This window comes from Chionomys nivalis, chromosome 9 (assembly GCF_950005125.1).
Source record: "Chionomys nivalis chromosome 9, mChiNiv1.1, whole genome shotgun sequence".
NCBI lineage: Eukaryota > Metazoa > Chordata > Mammalia > Rodentia > Cricetidae > Chionomys > Chionomys nivalis.
The window spans coordinates 51,938,086-51,959,758 of NC_080094.1; the positions used below are offsets into that span (position 1 = coordinate 51,938,086).

General features: G+C 42.2%; 1 protein-coding gene and 1 pseudogene across 1 annotated transcript; one reads left to right on the top strand and one right to left on the bottom strand.

Moving 5' to 3' along the window:
* Positions 1-439: 439 nt before the first annotated feature.
* LOC130881370 (protein NEDD1-like) lies at positions 440-2,357 on the top strand (annotated as a pseudogene).
* A 786-nt stretch (positions 2,358-3,143) lies between these two features.
* Positions 3,144-12,029, bottom strand: Bloc1s6 (biogenesis of lysosomal organelles complex 1 subunit 6). Its single transcript, XM_057780939.1, has 5 exons — positions 11,869-12,029; positions 7,573-7,714; positions 7,245-7,332; positions 5,264-5,350; positions 3,144-4,864 (listed from the first exon to the last, which is right to left on the bottom strand). Exons 1-5 carry the CDS (start codon positions 11,948-11,950, stop codon positions 4,745-4,747), a joined length of 519 nt encoding a protein of 172 aa, XP_057636922.1. The 5' UTR covers positions 11,951-12,029; the 3' UTR covers positions 3,144-4,744.
* Positions 12,030-21,673: the final 9,644 nt, after the last annotated feature.

The following is a 21,673-nucleotide window of genomic DNA, read 5'->3' on the forward strand; positions in this document are numbered from 1 at the left end:
GTATTGTTAAACAGAAGGTCGACAGCAGTGATTTGTGGGACTACCATTCATTCATTAAAGAAAGAAAAGGTTCTTTCAAAGTAGTTAAGCCTTTAAACTGACAAGTTTTTTAGCATCTTTCATCTTTAGTGATCTCTTTATCACTAACGATCTGATCTTTAGAGCCAGCATGAGATCAGAGATAGTGACTCCAGCATACTAAAGGTGTAACATGGAGTATAAAAGATGCATTCTACTACCACTGTGTAGTTCTGCACTGTTCATACACAGTAGGGATGGAGCCCAGTTGTGTATGAAACACTAAATGGGGAAGTATACTAATACACGCTTAATTTCTAACAATGAAACTTCATTTGCCATACAGAGTAAGTCCCCATATATCACATCAAGAATATAACTGAAGGTATCTAGCAGGGAGAGGGGCTTGAGAGGCTGAGTCATGCAAGAAAACCTTAGATTTGCTTCATCAGGCAATGATATTAAAATATGGGATGCTTCATGTATGGCATTGGTGGATAAATTCAACCGCCACACGTCACCACATGGAATCAGTTCAATATGTTGGAGCAGCAATAATAACTTCCTAGTGATAGCAACCTACAGCGGTGACAAAATGGTGGTGTCAAGTTGCAAATGTAAATCTGTCCCACTTTTGGAGCTTGCTGAAGGCCAAAAGCAGACGTGTTGATTTAAATTCCACATCAATGTATTTGGCAAGTGGAGGCCTAAATAACACTGTTAATATTGGGGATTTAAAATCAAAATGAGTTAATCGGTCTCTCAAGGATCATAAAGGTATTGTGTGGCATACAATTGGAATGATTGCTACATTGCTTCTGGGTCTCTCTCAGTGATGAGATTGTTTTGCACAGCATAACCATGAATACATCCAGTACACCTTTTGGCCACGGAAGTAATCAGCCCATCCGGCACGTGAAGTACTCCCTGTTTAAGAAGTCTCTCCTTGGCAGTGTTTCAGATAACGGAACAGTAACCCTCTGGGATGTCAACAGTCAGAGCTCATGTCGTAGCTTTGACAGGACATGCAAGACTCCAGCTTCAGGCATGTTTCTCTCCTGGCAATGGACTGCTGCTTGTAACCATGGACCTGGATAAAAGAATCATTCTCCATGACACTTCAAGTAAGAAGCTGGTGAGAACTTTAGTGGCCGACACTCCTCTGACCTCAGTAGATTTCATGTCTGATGGAGCCACTTGGGCTATTGGATCTTCCCGTGGGAAAATATATCAGTATGGCGTAAGCCGAAAACACCCGTGAAAACCATCAAAGCCCACAGACATCTGTACAATGTAGAGCATTTCAGTATTCCACGTCTCTGACAAAGGCAAGTTTCAAATAAGCGCACATCAGTGAGCAAACGGAGTGTTGCTGTAAGCAGCAGCAGTATGGCCGTCAGAGAAGCAACTGCCTCTTCCATTGCCACAGTTCTCCCACAGCCTGTGACGACAGCCGTGGCCAAAGGAGTCATTGCTGCTCAGGATAAAGCAGGCTTGTCTTCTCGAAGCATAGATAGAGATATTTTAAGGAAACAGATGGTGGAATAAGCCAAGATTTCTCCAGCTTTGATGACACTAGGGAAAGTAGTTTAGGTGACATGTTCTCACCAGTCAGAGACAATGCTGTAGCCAACAGAGGTAATGAATCTGTAGGCAAAAGAGATGGCCTTGACTTTCTAGTGCAGCTGAACTCAGCATTCCCACTGAGGAAAAAAATCCAGTCACTTCCAGCACTCTGGTACTACACTCCAGTGCTCTTCTGTCCTCGTGGGATCTCCAGGAAAAGAAGAAAGTGAGAGACATGATCTGGAAGCTGAGGCGAAGAGAACATACCTGGGGAAGAAGCAGGAGCCGAAGGACTCCTTAAAGCAGTTTGCAAAGTTGATCTCCTCTGGTACTGAACCAGGAATTCGAAATACCTCTCCATCATGTAACCAAACAAGAAATCTTGAAAAATATGAAAAGCCAAAAAAGGAAACTGAAGCCCTCAGTCAATGGATCCTCAACTCCAGTTCCAAAGGTAGCATCTTCTGTCACTGCTGGAGTAGCCAGCTGACTCTCAGAAAAAATAGTGGATAGCCTTGGGACCAGTCAGCCCAATGTATCACCGACCTCTGCTCAGATTCGCTTCATTCAGAACATGACACAGGAAACCTTGGATGACTTCAGGGGCGCTTGCCTTAGGACATTGCAAATTTGCAAGAGGAGATGATTAAACAGTTTCATATACAGCTGAAGGAAATGCACTCTTTGCTGGAAATACTCGAGGGAATGAAGGCTTACTGGCTGAAATTGAACAGCTATTAGAAGACAACAAAAGACCATGAGCCCACTTCTGAAGACTCGGAATACCTTGATTATTTTTTATGATTTGGGAAGTTTCTGGCAACTAAGAATGAAACAGAGTCAGCATTGTTTTCGTGGCCTTGACAATGGATTTTCCAGCAGGCACTATTCCATCTCTGTCAGACATATTTATATTTTTATAAATATAAATTTAAAACTGCACAGAATACCTTCTTCCAAATAGGGAAGTCAACAGGATCTTTATGTTCTGAATGCCTTAGCTATACACTAAGTGCCCTTTTCCTAAGAGAAGAAAATGTGCGTATAAAGCTGAGTTTATGTTTTACAAATGACTCTTTAAAACAGATATATTTTTGGTGGACAAATTGTATTCCAAATATTTTTAGGTAGCCAGCGTTCAAAACATTGGTGTACCTTCTATTTTATGAATAATTTTAGAGCAGCAATTGGATTTTTTTCATGCAGCTAATTAGTCATTATCTTGTTAACTGATGGCATCAGGTCTGACTTATTTATTGCTCGTATGTATGATGCTTGTATTTTGAAGCTCTGAGTTGTACAGATACACGGTATCTTCGACATTTCTGTTTCTGAGAGCTCCCTACTCTAGTGTCCTCCTTTACACATGAAAAACTAAGGTTTTGGAAAATTCAAGGACAATACATCTGCTGATTGTCTAATGAACTGATGGTATGTGAAGTCATGCCATAAGGCTTTAATAGCCGTAGCTCAACTTAAAATCAATGAAAATTTATTGTAAGGTAATAAATATCACAATATTGTTGCCATTTTTCCTCACAAGTAAAAAGCATAGATTATTTTTCTGTTTTAAAACATTAACTTCCTCTAATTATAGCATGCTACAGATAGTATTTTTCTATTACTAGCCTAACCATAGCATTATTTATATAGGTTCATCATGGAAAGAATTTACACATCGGCAGCAGCTGGTTATGCTCATTCGCCCGCTGTGATCCACGGTTTGATAGGGCTGGACTAGCATAGCTTCTCATCCATTAACATTCTTGTTGCCTCTTGCCCAAAGATTTCAACTATGTACTTTGTATATACATCTGTTGCTTTCTGGGATCAAAATATTTACTAAAATGTAGCTTAGTTTGCTAACTTTATGGGTTTCTAAAGTGATGGAAGGCTTAAGGATATACTTAATAAATATAAACCTATGATTAATTATTTCCAAAAGCAAAACAGGCTTTTCCCAGGTGACTCAGAGATGCTGCGGGCTTTTCCTAGCTGATATGGTGGCATTATGACTTGTAACAAGTTTCCTTACCTGTCACTCAAACAAGGTTAGAATGCAGAAGTACTCTGTCTATATGCTATATTTTTATCTAGTAATACTTTCCTACTTCCTTTTTCAATAGGTGTAAATATTGTATATTAAAAGGGGTCTGATAAAACAATTTAGTGATTTTATAGGTGAAGTACTTGTCATGGATTTAAACAGTAAGTACAGTAAATTAATTTTTTTGTTTTCAAAGCATAGAAAAAAGAATATAACTGAAGGTCTCACGCTGCCTCTTCTGTATACTATTTACTGACAGCCACCAGCCCTGTGATTACACATGATGTGAACAGCAGTGGGTTTTTCTCTACTTTAAAAAGCCCTGAGCCAGACGTGGTGGCACACACCTTTAATCTCAGCACTTGGGGATAAGAGGCAGGTGGATCTCTGTGAGCCTGGTCTCCAGAGTGAGCTCCAGGACATCAGGGCTTTGTAGAAACCCTGAGTAAAAAAGAAAAAGCACAACATGCCCTTGCACTGGATGACTTATCACAGAGCATCTGGCGGGTCCAGCATCACCGCACAGCTTTAGGAACAAATGGGATCTGCATGAGCCCCAGCCCTGAGAAACAGAATGGCTGAAGAATCCGCCTGGCACCCCCTCCCCTGACCCATATCTATCGTGCTGGTATTTCCAGGTACACACATGCCCTGTGTTCTTCACAAAGGCTCGGCGGCTTTCTTCCCGGGAGATCTGTGGCCAGACAACTGGAACTTCTCTTTAAGTAATGAAAAGCAATTGCCAGAAGTCAGTGTCGCAGTGCAGGAAAGGCCTGTCATCATGGGAGGAGAAACTGAAACTATAAAGCAATTCTCAAGAAGCCCAAGCACTTGTGCTCATTTTGAACTAGTGTCCAGACTCCAGTAAAAACCAAAGTGTTTTCCAGTTACAAATGACTTAAAATCAAAATAATAAATTTTAAAATTAAGCAAAAGTTGAAAATGTAAATATCAAAAACAAGGCTTTTAAGAAGAGAAATGAAATCACAGAGATACAGCAACCCTGGAAAGGACTTCTAACATGCCCATAAGGTACCATCTGCACCCTCTCTGTGTATAGCACTGGAGATCCAGGGAGTGCGACAGGGCAGCAAACACCCGCAGCTAGGCTGCTCATGTCCTTTTGGCTGGCTTGGCTGTCAGCTGCTTTTCCCTTTCAAATTCCTTTTCCCTCTGCTGTTCCTTTTCCAGCTCTTCTCTCTGCCTCTTCTGCTGGAGCTTAAGTGCTCTTTTCTGTAGAGAGATTGGGGAGTGAAGGAGGGGGCAGTCAAGGGTTACAGTTATGGCAGAACTTAAAAATAATAATGTTTGACTCAAGTTAGTCAATACATATCAATAAAGCTCATGCTTAACTTTTAAATTTATCTGGAGTAATTCAAGGCCCCCTTAATTTAGAACGACAATGAAAACTTTACTCCCCGCTCACATTAAATATGAACTACAACTCCACATGCAGAGATGAGCCTATCAGCCCAGCTACTAGCAGAGGGATCAAAAGACTTCATTCTTAAAGGGAAATGATGCAACATGAGTTGATATCTTACTGGGCCCAGAAGTATAAAACGCCAAAACATGAACACTGAAGAAAAATAAAATTCCATGTAAAAAGGGCATCCAAGAGCTCCCACTCACTTTTAACTTGGATGTTTTCTCATGAAGCAACAGCATCTCTTTCCTTATATTCACCAGCTTGGCATGATAGTGCTTCGCTTCTGTGAACTGAACAGAGTCAGATAAGATAGCAGGAAATGCCAAGACTGACAACTACGTCCACACTTAAACTACAGCTCATCCTTCCCGAACTGGTAAACTTTAGAACCTCAATTGTGTACATATTTTAAGTTCTATGATACAGATTTCATTGAACCATTAGCAGGATTTTTGAAAACACCCGATTCAATTCAGTTGACAAAAAAAAAAAAAGTTATTAAAGATGGGTGTAATGGTGCACTCCTTAATCCTGCACTCAAGAGGCCAAGGCCGCGAGATCTGTGTGAGTCTGAAGCCAGATTGCTCTGGATAGTAAGTTCCATATCAGCCAGGACTTCTCTCTCTCTCTCTTCTCCCTCTCCCTCCCTCCCTCTCTCCCTCCCTCCCTCTCTCTCTCTCTCTCTCTCTTTCTCTCCTCTTTTTCTCTCTCTCACACACACGTTATTAAACATAAAACATATTTATATTAACAAAATTATAAACAACATTTTGCTTCAAAAACATACCACATAACCCAGAAATTAAAACAACCACTACTGCCTTTGAAAGAACAAGCCAGCAATGTGTCTTCCTGTCAGGAAAATGGCAGCTACAGCACAGATTCTGAGAGAATGGCCAACAAATCCAGCTATGTTTCTTGTGCTTTTGCAGTCAGAATGTCAACACAGCCACTAACGGACACACACTGTTCTCCCGGAAGTAAAGTACACTCTGCATCACAGTCTGCAGTGAAAACGATCCTGCTAGGAGAAGCTGAGGATGGAGAAGTGATGGAGGCCCAGAGAGTGGCAGAGAATGGAAAAGGAACCTTACTCTCAGAAACAGAGACAAGGGATGAGAAACAGGCCTGGAGCGAGAGGGGCTGCCTCTCGGGCAGCAGTTAGTAAAGTCAGCTCACAGACCATCTATGTGCAGCTTGCAGGGCGTTCCCGTTTCCAATTTCTGTGTGAGAATTAAAACCACTCTTGGGCAAAGAGAAGAAATAAGTGAAAAACTCAGTTCTGTCCATTCCAGAATTCTGTTCAGTTGTTCAGCTTTTGTTCAGTCAACAAACACCCATTTGATCACGACGCCAATGCCAAGGAAAAGAAGAGTGAGTGCGGCCATGTTCACCTCCTCCACAAGAAGTCAGTCAGCTGCTGAAAAGACTGCACTCTCTGCACCAAGGCCGTCAGTGCTAGTGAACACTGGTGACTACATAGGGAAACGATCTGATCCTCCTTTGTCACACAGAATCTGCTTTGGATGTGCAGGAACTCTTGCAAAGCCATGCGGGCAAGCAGTTCCTAATGTCCAGGAAGGTCAGGAGCAACATGACCTTGCCTATGCTAAGTCCCTTTGTTCTCCTAGGAGCATCTAGTGAAATTGAACTATCCAATTATTCATCTTTAACATGTCCATCTCACCATGGTGTAAGAAATACTAATAAAAGAAACCACATAACTGACCCTTCAAAAAGGACTTCACTTTCCTTAATGGTAAACACCATGTCTCAAATGTCCCTCACTCTGTTTTCATGTCATCATCTAAGCTCAATTCCTAATACATGTTCAGCATGTGAAAGCCAGAAACCATGGGAATCTAATAAAGCAACCAAGAGTCCCTGTGAAAAAGAAATTCTACACATGAAAGTTGGAGGATAAGATCACCAAAATGCAGAGGTATAAAGCCTTTCTAAAATAAAATCTCGCCGGGCGGTGGTGGCGCACGCCTTTAATCCCAGCACTTGGGAGGCAGAGGCAGGCGGATCTCTGTGAGTTCGAGACCAGCCTGGTCTACAGAGCTAGTTCCAGGACAGGCTCCAAAACCACAGAGAAACCCTGTCTCGAAAAACCAAAAAAAAAAAAAAAAAAAAAAAAAGTAAAATAAAATCTCACTCAGTTACAAGCAAGAACAGACTTACCAAAGCATTGATGTCCAACATAGAATGGCATTCTTTAAATTTTGAAATCTCTTGTTCCAGTGTATCTAGCAACACAACTTGGTTCTGTCTGAAACAAAATCACACAGACAAAGCAAACTTTACATTCTTAGTATTGGTTCACTACAAGGAATCACATTTATCCCAGCTAACACGCAAAGCTGGAAACCCAGCTGGCAATACAGTACCTCTCTAAGACAGAAATGAGCAATGATCAATGTTCCAAAAGCTAAGACTGTCATGCCACTGTCACATGCCACTACCAAGTGACAGAAGGAAGGGGCGCACAGCTGGCTTTCCATTGGCTTACGTGAGTTCCTGGAGGGCTTGCTTCGACCTCTGCAGATCTGGTAAGTAGTGGGACAGCAGGCCTCCCACCAGCTGCTCCACAGCTTTGTCCTCTACAGCAAAGTCCTCTATCAGTCCTTCATCTGGAGACGCATCACTCAAACCTGTGCTCAAGAGAAAACCAAATTTAGGAAGCTCTAATGCTGCTGCACTGCAGAGAGGCGGAGGGGGAGCCCACACAGGAGTGAAGGAAGCTCACCTCTCCCAATACAGCAGCACTTCTTTTAAATGCTTGCCTGCTGAGCTTTCACTAAACATGGCAAAAAGGGTTTCTGTGTTGTTTTGAGCTTTTCTTGTTTTGAAACAAGGTTTCCATGCTGGCCTAGAACTCTCAATCCCCCTGCCTCAGCCCTCTAAGCTGCGTATCACCAAACCTGGGGGGAAAAGTAACTTTAAGCTGCAAGTACAGAATAAAGTCTAGAATAAACAAGCATTAGCATATTCAAATTTTATGTTATGTAAAATTTAGACTGTGTTTGCCAAGGAGTCAGATTGAAGGATGAGTTAACCGTCACTGAATTAATGCATTAATGCTTTGAAAAGCGTGCAGAAATTACATAACTAGAGGCTGATGAGGCAGCTCAGTGAGTCAAAGAGCTTCCTAGGTGAGCCCAACCACGTGACACCCACATCCAACCCTGAAACCCACCACAAGAGGAGAGAAGCCTCCGGACAACTTTCTCTGACTTTCACAGGAACCCACTGAATACCCCCAACACACACAGAAAGAGAGAGAGAGAGAGAGGGAGAGAGGGAGGGAGGGAGAAAGGGAGGAGGGAGGGAGAGAGAGAGAGAGAGAGAGAGAGAGAGAGAGAGAGAGAGAGAGAGAGAGAGAACTTACAGGGAGGACTGGTGAGATGGTTCAGTCATTAAAGGTTAGACTCACAACCAAGTAGAGAATAAAAACTGTTGAAGAAATTATATAAACAAAAGGGCATATCTAAAAAAAGTTTTGAACACAAAAGAAAAAAATGCAGGGCATTTTTTTGCTCAGTATATTTACATATTAAAGAGGGTTGTTTGTCATTTATTAGCTAAGACTCAGCATCTTCTGTGTACCAGGGTCAATGCTAAGAAAGTCAGTTGGGAAATAGGGACCCAGAACCTGGGCCTACTAACACAAGTTCAGCGACGTGTGATGACTCAATTCAGAGAAGAAAAAAAAAGATTCAGCACCTTAATTTGCTATAGGAAATACTGTGTTCTAATCATGTTATGGGCTAATCTAGACCCGATGCCAGGAATGATGTCTCATCCTTTTCCAGGCATTCAAATATCTAAGATAAATACCCATCAATTACTATTTCCAGGAAAGAAGTACAGAGCCGTTTCAAAGTGGGGGTCAATGAATGTTTTTAAGGTTTTTACAATCATTGATATTGAATGAGAAAAAGGTAAAATGTTCACTTCACTAAAATTGTATCCCAAAAAGCACTTCATAATTAACATTAAGCTCGGGAACATCTGTCATCAATTATAGTCTAGTAACAACCATTACCATCAAATTAAGATGGGACTGGAGAGGTGACTCAGTTAGGAGCACTGGATGTTCTTACAGAGAATCCAGGTTTTGTTTCCAACAACCACATGGCAGCTCACAACCATCTATAATTCCAATTCCAAAGGATCTAACATCCTCTCTGGATTCCAAGGTCACCAGGCTAACCCATAGTACATATGCATACATATAGGAAAAACACACACAGAAAATGAAAATAAAAAATTTCTTTTAAAAATCAAATTAGATGACTTTCTAGAGTGTTTCACACATTACTACAGTTCTCAGCATGCTCATCACAGATTTAAATTCAGAAAAGGCTGAGGGAAACAAGCTCTCATATTCAATTTTTTAGAAAATCAAGATAAAATTGTACAATTTTAATTTTAACCCTAAAGACACAAACTAGAATGTTCAAAACTGCAAGGCAGAATTCAAATGGGAAAGAGTAAACAGAAACTGAAACACTCCAAACCAAAAATGAAATAGCAAAGAGGAAGACTTACCCAATAAGGATATTTTAAGATGTAACAACAAATTCACCTACACCCCCACACACACACATACACACTTTAACTCTAACTCTAACTCATGTGCCTCCCTTTCCCATTCTAACTATTATTAATCATTGGGTAGGTTTCAGTTAATGTTTTTATACATATGGTTGCTAAGTTCCAAGTACTTCATTGTAGAAGACTAGAAAAAAAAAAGAGGGTTCCTTACCAGATTCACACAATGAACACAATGAACATTGCTGAACACGTACTATGTATTAATTTTTTAGTCATAACAATAAATAAGGTAAATCCTCCTCCCTGGTAGGCACAATACAGGGGAGTATGCAAAGTCATTACCAGAACTGTTATGGAGTCTGAGATGATTTCTAAAGGTAGTCTGGGTGTTGAAGACACTGAATGCCTTCATTTCCTTTCCTTTTGTTCACTTTATTAATCACTGCAAAAACTTAGAAGGGCACAACGGAAAAAGAACAGTCCTTCTCATGGCCTAACTCCAATGAAGTCACTCTGCAGGATTATGACACAGACATTTAGAAACTGTCTTTACCCAGTCATGCACAGGGTCTTTTCATCATAAATGAAACATACTATTTTGAAGGTCTTCTATTTTTGTTTTGCTTTAAGACAAAGTCTTGCCACACAGCCTAGGCTGGCCTTGACCCTCCTACCTCAGTTTCCCAAGAGAAGGCATGTGCCGCCACACGTGGCAACTTTTAAATACCTCCTAGAGATATTTCTACACCAATGTATACGGATCTACTCGGTTCTTCTTAGCAGAACAAAATTCTATAGTAGTTGATCCAGTCTCCTGTGTATAGATTACATTATTTTCACATTTTGCTATTTCAAACAGTGAAAATGTTTGTGATCTTCTAGGTGCTAGGAAGTTACAGTGATATTCCTAGCTAATCTTTGCATGTTCCTGTTTCCATGGAATAAACTCTTAGAAAACAGCTGGGCAAAACATCTGTGCAATCTTTGACACTGAAAAAAACCTCCTAAAAGATGGCACCAACTTTCACCAACCACCACTTACAAATGGATACAAATCTGAGTGGAAGAGATGCAACATTGTTAGGAGAAAAAAATGAGGAAAAAAATGGGAATGTGTCTGAATCATGGGCACACACAGCATAGCAACAGTAAACTGTTAACATATACCAGCCTGTAAGGATCCCTGTGTGTCAATTTTATGGATCTAAACTTAGTAAGCGGTAAGAAGCCACTTAAGGATTCTAAGCAAGGGAATGACACGACTGGAGCTTTCTTGGAGCAGTACTGTAACAACAGAACAGACAACCCTGGAAGAATAAAGACTATAGGTGAACTAGCTTTAGAACTAGTGGCTCCAGGGTGCAAACACAGAACCCTCTGCACTAAAGAGAAGGAAGTCAAAAGAAGAGCTGAACGCAGTTTCAAAGTTTCATGTGAGTAACCTCACGCCATTAACAGAAGATCGGGCAGCTCTGCGAAAGAGCGTTTGTTTAGCAAGAAGTTCCAGATCAATCTGCAGCACCTATCCGTCTCTCGCCCGCTCTCTAACATCGGCTTCAATTTATATTCATGCTGTTTGTGAGTTCTGTGCAAAACCATGAATGGCCCAAGCTGCAAGTAGATACTACAGTATATTTGCAGATATAATTGAACAAGCCAGGAAAACACGTCATTAAGAAAAGCAGGGTCAGGAAATGCTGAGAGTGGTTTGTAGCTTCCTATTTCTGGAACCAAGAAATTATTTAAGGGTCAGACAAGCCTTCCTCATCTAGGGTCCCTCATATGAACCAAAGCGCACAGAAAATGCTTTAAATGATGATAGTCTCAATCTCACAAAGACAATGGTATACAGGAATAGTGTCCATCTGGCTGTACAGTAAATTAATGGATGCGTTCGAGCACTGATGCTTAAATCTCTCCTGGAACTGTTGGGACGGCTGCTGGAGTAAGTAATGATGGGTGACGGGTAAAATAATGCCACCAAGTAAGTCAGACTATTTCATGAGTAGCCAATATTGGACAGTTCTCTGAAAATCAACCTTTCTGACAAACCTATCCCCAACCACTGACGCTATGACACATAGTCAAAAAACAACACAAACTTAAAATTCTCAAAAACTGACCGCACCCAACAGTGGGGACCAAGGCTTCCGCTCGTGGATGCGCAAAGCAAGAGGGCAGCCTGCGCTGGAGTCCCCCCCACTCGGTCCCGGCCCATGTGGGCAGTCGCCCCGCAGAACAGCCGTACCCAGCGTGGGCTCGCCGGCCTCCAGGCTGCCGGAGGTCCCTGTCAGGACCCCGTCCGGGGGCGGTGGCACAGGAACACTCATGTCCCCGCTCTTAGCGCCGCTTAAGGCGAGCTGCGTGCAGGTAAGAAGTCAGAGGCCCGAAATAGGAACCTAGCCGATTCCAGCTCCTAGCCGGTCAAAAGCCTCGGTGCACACGGAAGTGACGAATGCGGAAGGCATCGCTCGTTCCAGCCAGTCAGGAAAGCCCGCCGCCCCCTCGCGTCAGCGCGGGGGGACACAGAGGTGCGCGTGCGGGTTCGTTTTCCCAGTGGGCGGACGGTGGTAACCGGAAAAACGGACCCGATGTGTAGCCCCAACCCGGTGGATCTTTTTAGTGTTGTGTCCGATTTAAGCAGAAGTCTTAAGAACGCGAGCCACCGAATTATGCAGGCCTGTGAGTTTGAGCGTTGCTTAGAATCTCTTCCAGTTGCTTGCAGATGACGTAGGCGTTGTTAGAGCATCAATTGAACAAATTAATCCAAATGACCAAAAGCACCTGCTGACATCCTGCGGGACGACATCGTGAGTTCTGACGGAAAGCACAGGGATGCGGACAGACTCAGCTCCACAACAAATGTAACGATCCTATGTCGTTTTTTAGACTCTCACCTCTAGTGGCCTCTAATATTACTCTGCAAATTACCTGTTCAGTTTTCTCTGCTGGAGCCAAAGCCATCTTCAAGAACAATAAAATAATAATAATAACAACGTCACGCCTCGGGAATACACTGGCTCCCGATTGCCCTCGTCAGTATGTTCACAGTTCATTTTTAGCCATTTTTCAGTTCAAGAGTAGCACCTCCTTACTCTCTGAAGGGAGGATGTCCGCAGCCTAATCCCAGACACCTCTAAATACATTAGGGTGCGTGGCGATGAATAAAGGCTGCTAGTTAACTTGATCTTAAAATAGGAAGGTTGAGAGAGAGAGAGAGAGAGAGAGAGAGAGAGAGAGAGAGAGAGATTTGACTATCAAGGCTGATTAAACAGATGTAACACTGATGGTTTTGAAGACAAAGGAAGGGGGTCTTCGATCTGAATGGTGGGTGACCTCTTGAAAAAGATAAGGAAACCGATTTCCTCACTAAAGTAATGGAACTCAAGTCTATGAATTACCTAGATTTTTATTTCCTGTGAGGCTGCTAAACTATAGATTTTTAAAGTAATTGTAAGCACCCTCTCCTCCCCCCCACCTACTTCCTTGTTTCTAGCCTGTCCAGGCCCCACCCTTTAGGGGGAAAAAAGCCCAAGATCGGGCCACAAAAATCCCTCCAACCCCAGACCATCCCCTGGAAACCTCTACCACGACCCCCAAAATATCCTATATAAAGCTGCCTTCTGTTCAGCTCTTTGCTGCTTCTCACCCAAGCAGAGGCAGCCACCCTCTTGTGTCCCTCCCAATAAATACCTTGTGTGAGGTTTGTTGTGTGGTGTGGCTTTTTGGTATTTGTAGGTTCTTGACTGCCAGGATACCTCCTTTTAGGACTGTAACATATCCATTAGGGAAACCTTTCCCCTCGGAACTGTCACATTTCCAGTGATGTTAATGTTGTTGTACCAATAGAAAAGCAGTGTGCCACCCTTTAAACATCTTACACAATCCTTCATCTGTGCAGTGTGCTTGCTCCGAACTAGAATACTGTTTTCAAAGGCCTATCCCTCTTTCAAGGTGCTCTAAAATAATATTGGTTTTTTTTTATTGTTTTGTTTTATGAGGTAATGTGTTTATGTAGCCTAGGCTGGCCTCAGACTCAATATGTAATTAAAGTTGGCCTTGAATTCCTGACCCTCCTGCCTCTCCCCACCAGGGAAGTGTTCTGATTGCACACTCAAGATGTACCCTTTACTTTAAAAGCTGTTGATTATCTCACTTCCTCCTTTCATTCAGAAGTTACAGTAATAACGTTTTGTCACTGCAAGCATCCTCCTGCTATTTAGCACTTGATTCCTCCTTAGGAATCTTCTTTTTCTTCTCTTGGATTATGAATACCAAACAAAAGCTCTTATTCTCAGAGAACCAAAATAATCCTAAGTATATTGGCTAGTTGGTGAACTATTGATGCCCTAGCCTATAATTCCAAATACATATTGTAATGATTTCAGCCACATAAGGCTGATACTTCCTGGAGCCATGCACATGCAAACGGGCTCTCGGGCGGAGGTGCCTGAATGATAAAAGGCCCTCCGTGACCCATGTGCACGCATTGTGATTATGTCCACTATGACTCAGCTAAGCCCTTGCTCACATGTCTGAGCCCGTCATCTGCGTATGACATAGCCATGCTAACCCCATGTGCACATTTTTAAAAGCTGGGTGTCCCATCTTTCTCTCTGCACACCGATTCCCTAGGCCTGTATGCACCCCCTCTAATAAATTCCTAAGCGGGTTTGTTGGGTGTTATGTGTTTCCTTCTTGCTTGTGCCAGGTAATTTCACATATAATTTCCAAAATCGGAATTATGTGACATGGCATCTGATATGTCACATGACCTGGCAACCTTACTTGATTGTGAGTTTTATGTACCAACACTGTAGTAGGGCCTTTGGGATAGAGCCATCTACCACCATTTGGGACCTACAGCATTTCTGCTGCCTACTGCCGCCGGGGATCTTGCAGCATTTTTATATATATAAATATATAATATATAAAATTTTAAATATATAAAAGCCATATCCTGTGAGTTGTCATTAGCTGCTCCATCTCTTGGCACAGTATTAGATATATCTCATGAATGTTTAAATATTGTTTATTTAAATTGAATGGATGAAAGAAGCAGTTACATCCTGCCTGTCTTTATGATTTGTTTTGCTCTAAGCAGAATTCTTGTTGGGGATTCTAATATTATTTTCCAACCTAAATAAACAAGGAGTTAAACTGACTCCTCTTGCTTTCATCTCTGAGCTTTTCCTTCTTTTTCTCTTACAGATAGCAGTTCAAGGTGCCACTTCCTTGTGTAGGACCCTCTGCGTGTGGCACAGAGCTCAAAAGCAGAACGCTGGAATTTGGTTAAAAAGAACACGACAGTTTGAGTTGCATGTGTCTTTTGAGGTGTCCTTAGTTTTCCCATTTCATCCTACAGACCAAGGGTATACACTCCAAATACTTTAATGTAATACTTCTTAGGATTGAACTAGGTACCTTAGAGGATATACTAAAAAAAAAAAAAAAAAAAAAAAAAAAAAACAGAACTCTGGTTCCTGTCCACCAGAAACATTGTTATGTCCCAAATTCCATAGGCTACATTAGAGTTTGTCTTGATGTTACAGAATCTGTGAGTTTAGAAAATGTTTAACAGTGTTTTGTTTTGTCCAGACAATGATCTACAATAACCAAACTTTGGGTTTTGAGTGAATGTTTAGTAAGTATATAGGAAGCCAAAGTAAAAGAATAAATAGCAAGTGGATGGGTTGATTGGATGGATAAATAGCAAAACATAATCAAATTAGTAGCTCAAAGCAGCCAGCAGAAAGAAATTCACTGTGGCAGCCCCGTTATGGCAGCCGGCTGAAGTTCCCCAGTGAGAGTCTCTGGCATGGTGGAATTGCCCATTAGATAAAGCCTCCATATAAAGGAATAATTAGCCACAGATAGGAGTAACATCATCAAATTGGGAGCTTGTAACATCCAGCAGAAACCAACTGGGGAGGCTGAGGCGGTCAGCTGAAGTTGCTGATACAGGTTCTCTCTGTGGATGAGCTCCCATGGCTGAACTTCCTACTTCCCGTTCCCACTGCAGGCTCTCTTATAGCCTGGGATAAACAGTGGTGACCTCTGCTGGAAAGGGCTTACTCTGTTGATGTTCTCAAGGACAGAGTTAGACAAACCAGCCTATATCCAGACAAGGGGCCTTGGAAAATATGTGCTTGATTCTGAAACGGGGCAGGGTCAACCAAACATAATCTTCACTTCCAGAGACAGTGTCTTAGTGAGCACATGAAAGCATACCCATATAATGCACATGGCACCATCATAGTGTCCTAATTCCCCTGCCGTGAATATTCTCAGGACTCTTCTCAAATCTCCCACCACCCCCAATCCCTGATGCTCATCAAGAGTGAAGGTTGATCAGAGATATAAACCTAGTTGGATTCAGAAGCACCTAGATTACTCAAGCACACCTCTGGGGGTGCCTGTGAGAGTGTTTCCAGACCAGCTTCACTAGAGAGAGTAGACCTCCCCTGAATGCAGGTAGTACCCTCTATGGGCCAGGAGCCAAAATGTACTGCTAGGAACGCAGGGAAAAGCCTGGCAGCAGGGTATTCTGTGTCTTCTTCTGGCTATCACTGCAAGGTATGGACTGCTCTGCTCACCGCACACTCACTGCCGTGAAGGACTGAAACTCTTGAACCCATGATTGACCAAAGTCTCTCAAAATGTGAGCCCTTAAAAAAATCAATAAATGACCCATTCCTCTGGGCTCCATTTTCTGGCCTACAACTCCAGTTGCTTTATAGGAGGGACTCCAGGCAAAATACCACCCACCACTCCTTAAAGCCTGCCCAACAGTCCTAGACCACACCCTCTCCCCCAGGTTCCAAATCCAGCCCACAACTTTGGCAGAAGACTTGTGCTTTACCCCAAGGCCAGAATGAAAAGCTTCTGTAAGGCAAAGGACACTGTCAAAAGGACAAAAGGGTAGCCTACAGAATGAGAAAATACCTTTACCAATCCCACATCTGACAGAAGGCTGAATGCCAAAATATATAAAGAACTCAAAAAAAAACTAAACATCAACAAACCAAATAATCCAATTTATAAATGGGGTACAGATCTAAACAGAATTCTCAACAGAAGAATATCAAATGGCCAAGAATCACTTAAAGAAATGTTCAACATCCTTAACTATCAGAGAAATGCAAATCAAAATGACTCTGAGAGTCCATCTTAGACCTGCCAGAATGGTTAAGACCAAACACAAGTGACAGCTCATGCTGGTGAGGATGTGGAGCAAGGGGAACACTTCTCCACTCCTGATGGGAGTGCAAACTTGTACAGCCACTCGTGGACATATACCCAAAGGATGCTCTACCATATGACAAGGACATTTGCTCAGCCATATTCATAACAGCTTTATTCATAATAGCCAGAAACTGGAAACAACCTAGATGTCCATCAACCAAAGAACTGGCAAAGAAAATATGGTATATTTACACAATGCAGTATTACTTAGCTGTTAAAAACAATGACATCATGAAATTTTCAGACAAATGGATGGAGCTAGAAAAGATCATTCTGAGTGAGCTAATTCAGACCCAGAAAGACAAAAATGGTATGTACTCATAAGTGGATATTAGCTGTAAAATAAAGGATAACCATGCTATAATCCACAGACTCAAAGAAGCTAAGTACCAAGAAGAGTTCAAGGGGGGAACACATGAATCTCACTGTAAAGAGGAAATAGAATATACATCACAAGTGAATAGAGGGAGCGGTCTGTGTGGGAAGTGGGCATGGGAACAGAAGAACTTGGGTGGGGAAAGATGGAGAGAGAGAATACTGGGAAAGACGACTGGTATCAAGGGGCATCTCTGGAACAAGCTAGAAGCCTAGTCTAATGGAAACTCCCAGAGTCCTATGAAGGTGACTCTAGCTAAGACTCCTAACAATAGGGGCATAAGAAGCCTGAACCTGCCATCTCCTGTAACCTGGCAAGACTTTCAGTGGAGGGACTAAGACACCATCCCAATCACAAGATCTTTGATCTACAATTTTCCCTGCTTACAAGATGCGCTGGAATAAGGTAGCACAGACATTATAGGAGTAGCCAACAAATGACTGGTCCAGCTTGAGATCCATACCATGATAGGAAGCCTACCCCTGATACTTCCTGGAGGGTCAGGGCCCAGAGGCTGAACAACCCAAAGACTATCCAGCCTGGCCAGTCTGGACATGACTGTCAATAAAGAAGAGTCAATGAAATGATTCCTAATGATACTCTGCTATACTCATAGAGTATTGCCTAGCCCATTGTCATCAGAGATGCTTCACCCTGCAACTGATGGAAATAGATGCAGAGACCCACGGCCACACATAAGGTAGAGCTCAGCAATTCCTGAAAGGAGGGGGAGGATTGTGGGAGCCAGAAGGGTCAAGGACACCACAAGAAACCCCATAGAATCAATTAACCTGGGTTCATAGGTGGCTCACAGCATCTGAGCCAACAACTAGGGAGCCTGCATGGGACTTTCCTAGGCCCGCTGCACATACGTTGTGTAGCTTGGTCTTGTGGGGCTCCTAACAGTGGGAAGATGTCTCTGATTCTGTTACCTACTTTTGGGACCCTTTCCTCCTAGTGTGTTGCCTGCCCAGCATTAATAAGGGAGGTGGTGCCTTGTCTTACTGCAACTTGATATAACAGGACCAGCTGATATACACGAAGAGTTGCCCTTTTGTGAAGAGAAAGGAGGAGTAGTAGATGGGGGCGTAGTGGAGATTGGGGAGCAGAGACTTGGAAGAGAGGAGAGAAGGGAAACTGAGCTGGAAAAAATTAAATTTTAAAAATTAGTAAATGAGGCTTAATAATGTTAATACCATACCCATTACTTGCTATAGCTCTTATGAGAATCAAGTATTGAAGGAAATATATGGAACATATAAACTATACAGCAATATTGTAAACGACAGTCTCTACCTAAACATTGTCTATACCATAAGAGTTACTGGTGTGGTTAGTGCTGTGTAATCAGGTGCTCACAAAGCTTATTATGGGCTCTCAAGTGAGCTCTCTGCCTTGAGCACTTGCCACTGTTGGGATGAGAGAGTCCAAATGATTTAAGTGAGCATCAGAAGATTGCAATCCTGCCTCTCTATGAACTGACTTACTTTGTACGAGTCAGTCTCATACAATACCTGGTTTGGAGGATAACCCCCCACTGGCTAAGCTGACCAATGAGGCTCTAGCCCTGCAGAGGTACACTGTCAAGCCATGGAGGATGGAGAAGCCCCTTTAGGCCACAGCCTCCTTACACCACACTTGCTCTACCGCTGCTCTTTTTCTTTTCTCTTATGTGTATGAGCGCCTTGTCTACGGGAGTAACAAGAGTTCTAACAGCTGAGCCATCTCCAGGCTCCAATGGCATCCTGGATGAGAAAGCAAAACGTCTCATTTACTTTTTAAAATTCTCATATATTTTCTTTTTAAAAAAATTATAATTCTGACAGTAAATCAACATTCACTATACAGAGTAACAGTCATTTGAAATATCTGTTTTAAGAATGTTGGTGAGAACAGTAGTTAATGTTCATTTACTCAAATGACTTTGCTCACATGGTGCTGATTTTTCTGCTGTGGGTTTTTCACAAACTCATTTGTTAATCTTGTGTGTAGATACCAAGCATCCTTCTTACTGATCTGTTCTTCCTCTGTGTTCTACAGAAATATTGTCTTAATGACTAAGGGCATCGTCAATTATTCCATCACTTAAATTTCCTTTGGGGATACATTTATATAAAATAGCTGTGCTATCTCAATCCCACCTCATTTAAAATTGCTAAAAGAAATAAGCCCTTATTTCCTACTTACTATTCAATGTGTTTTAGTTGCTAAGCAGGAAAATTTACAAATATACATCAAACCACAAGGTGGAGCCCTAACTGTGAAGGCCCCAGTTCTGTTACTGGATGGAGCTGGCGATAGGAGAGAGGGGGGTTTTATTTGTGACAAACTGGCAGATGGAAAATGGAGGCTTTCACCCTAATTTCTTCTTTCCACAGACCTCAAGTCTAAAATCTTGTGTGGGGTCTATGGGGAGTCTAGTTTCAGCCACACTCTGATGAGCACTGCAATGGTCACTGGGTTTTGTAATAAAATCATGAAAGTCTATGGTTAGGAGGTCACATGATGGATGTGCCTTTGTGTTTGCTTTCATTCTTTTCCGTCATGGATGAAAAGATTATTTTGAGAGTGAGACAGAGGAAAACAAAGTAAACCACAGACTTACTAGCACTAGGGGGAGCTAACCCACTCATGGGCTTCACTAACAGACTTATTAGTGCCCAGTGTGAGTTAGCCCACTTACATTCCATCCCCCACTGGCAGTGTGTTTTATCATGTATGAGGAGAAGGCAGAGAAGCTTCTTCTGCTAGACAGGGATGTAACAAGGGAGTCTCAGTGTGTAGTACAAAGAGACCTACCAATCGAAACAATTAGAGGACAAGTTCTCTGTGTTTCTAACGTCTTATGCCATTGGTCTCCTTTTATATTTTGTTTAATTCTGTCCTTGGGGAGGACATCTTCCCACCCCAACAGTGCATCCCAGAGCATACATCAGACTGACCCAATAAGAGTATCCCCCAAACCGTGACTTAAACCATCCACTTAAGCTAAAAGTGGAGTCATCAGCTATGTCCTTGTCTTGGGTGTGTATTCCCTACTGAACTAAAAAGACATTTTTTTCTGAGTTGTCTAGAATATATATATGACATTCAACTTCATTATAGTCACTGTAATAATCATGGTTCCCTAGAGTAACAGAACTTATAGAATGAATTTCTCTTTCAGAGAGAGAGAGACAGAGACAGAAACAGAGGGGAAGATTTCTTAGAATGATTTACCAGCTGTGGGTCACCTAACCCAAAATGGGTTGGCTGTAAATGGAAAGTCCAAGAACCCAGTAGTTGCTCAGTCTATGAGGCTGAATGTCTCAGCTGGTCTTCAGTAGCTTCTGGAAGCCCAAAGAAGCAGGCTCTAATGCTGTGAAAGACAAGAGCAAGTAGGCAAAGAGCAAAAACTCCCTTCTCCCATGTCTTTATAGAGGCTTCCAGCAGAAGATGTGGCCCAGATTAGAGGTGGGTTTTCCCAGATCAAATAATCTGTATCAAAGGTACAGTGTCGTCCTTAGAAGTGGCTCTTCCTACTTTAATAAACAAAGCTCCCTCACAGGTGTGCCCTCCATCTTGGGGTTCTAGTTAGTTCTAGGTGTAGTAAAGTTGACAACCAAGAATAGCCATTGCAGTCACACATGTCCCTCGCTGAGCCGCAGTTGCAATGCCTAGTGCCATTCAGTTTTGGAGAACGGCTCTCCTCATGATGCTTCTTCCCTCTTGATTAAATCCCTTGAGTGCTGTCATTTAGGGCTTTATGGGTGTGAAGGACAAATATTGATGATAAATTTTCATGTACCAAAAAAAAAAAAAAAGGATGAAAGGACCTTAGCCATTTGCGCAGGGTCCTGTCAGTATGGAAGGTGGTTATTCCAGTTAAACCAATCAGAAATAGACAGTGAGTTTACACTCACATTCATATTCAAATGCTTATCTGTGTGCATTTGCTCCTGTTTGGGATGGGAACACTGGAAATTGCCTCTTTCTGGTACAGCATCTTTGAATTTTGTTCCTTGTTGGGTCCAGGGAGGAGAAACCCTATCCAGTGTTCTGAAAATCTCAGAGCACACTTCAGACCCCATTCCACACAGGCTGTGCTTTATTCTATGCATCTGTAGCATGTGGAGGTGTGGCAGGGAGGCCAAGATAACGTATTAAGCCAATTCTCCATCTTCGTCACTCTCTACTTTACTGGCTCATAATATCCACTCTCCCATCCTGCTCTCCGAACATAACACAATCCTGTTTATCTAACCTTTCTTGTCTTGATAGAGAAGCATGAAGCCTCTCACATAAGGGAACTCATCTTTTTATCCTTCTTTCCTTTTAGCAGAAAAAATCTAAGTGCAAAATATTCCAGTGGTTAGGGAGCTCTTTACTGATCCTTCCTCTTCAGACCTGCACACCAAGGCTAGAAAATGTCACCATTTCAAAACATCATCTT